This window comes from Arachis ipaensis, chromosome B10 (assembly GCF_000816755.2).
Source record: "Arachis ipaensis cultivar K30076 chromosome B10, Araip1.1, whole genome shotgun sequence".
In the NCBI taxonomy this organism is placed as follows: domain Eukaryota; kingdom Viridiplantae; phylum Streptophyta; class Magnoliopsida; order Fabales; family Fabaceae; genus Arachis; species Arachis ipaensis.
Window position 1 is genome coordinate 10,192,829 of NC_029794.2, and position 451 is coordinate 10,193,279.

Below are 451 nucleotides of genomic sequence, written 5' to 3' on the forward strand. Positions count from 1 at the left end.
CAACTAATATTTAATGAGATGCATTCACTGTCGAAATGATTAACGTAATAGATTAGTAGTAGTAGTAGTAAGCTGTAAGCTACATTCTGGAAGCAGTAAGCTCTTTCAATTGGTCTGCACATCATAATGTTTCTCTTTCTGCATAGGTTTTGTGCTCGACTTGGAAAGATGATGGCACAACTGTCTTCTCTGGTGGCTGTGACAAGCAAGTAAAGATGTGGCCTTTGTTATCTGGTGGTCAACCAATGACTGTTGCGATGCATGATGCACCAATCAAAGAGATCGCTTGGATTCCGGAGATGAGCCTTTTAGTAACTGGAAGCTGGGACAAAACTCTGAGGTAAGGTACTAGAATAGAATTTGCTGATTTTACGGTATCCATTGAATAATATAGCATCACTCAGGTGGTTTTTTTTTTGTTTTTAATTAGAATTGAAGTAAATTATTACAG

At 37.7% G+C, this 451-nt stretch overlaps 1 protein-coding gene across 3 annotated transcripts in view; it reads left to right on the top strand.

Moving 5' to 3' along the window:
- The window catches only part of LOC107623857 (protein RAE1), a 3,789-nt gene that overhangs the window by 999 nt on the left and 2,339 nt on the right, over positions 1–451 (top strand). For all 3 annotated transcript variants that reach the window (XM_021114832.1, XM_021114831.1, XM_016326253.2), the window contains exon 4: positions 147–340. In XM_021114832.1, coding sequence (XP_020970491.1) covers positions 147–340 — 194 coding nt within the window. The remainder of the gene's footprint in view (positions 1–146; positions 341–451) is intronic.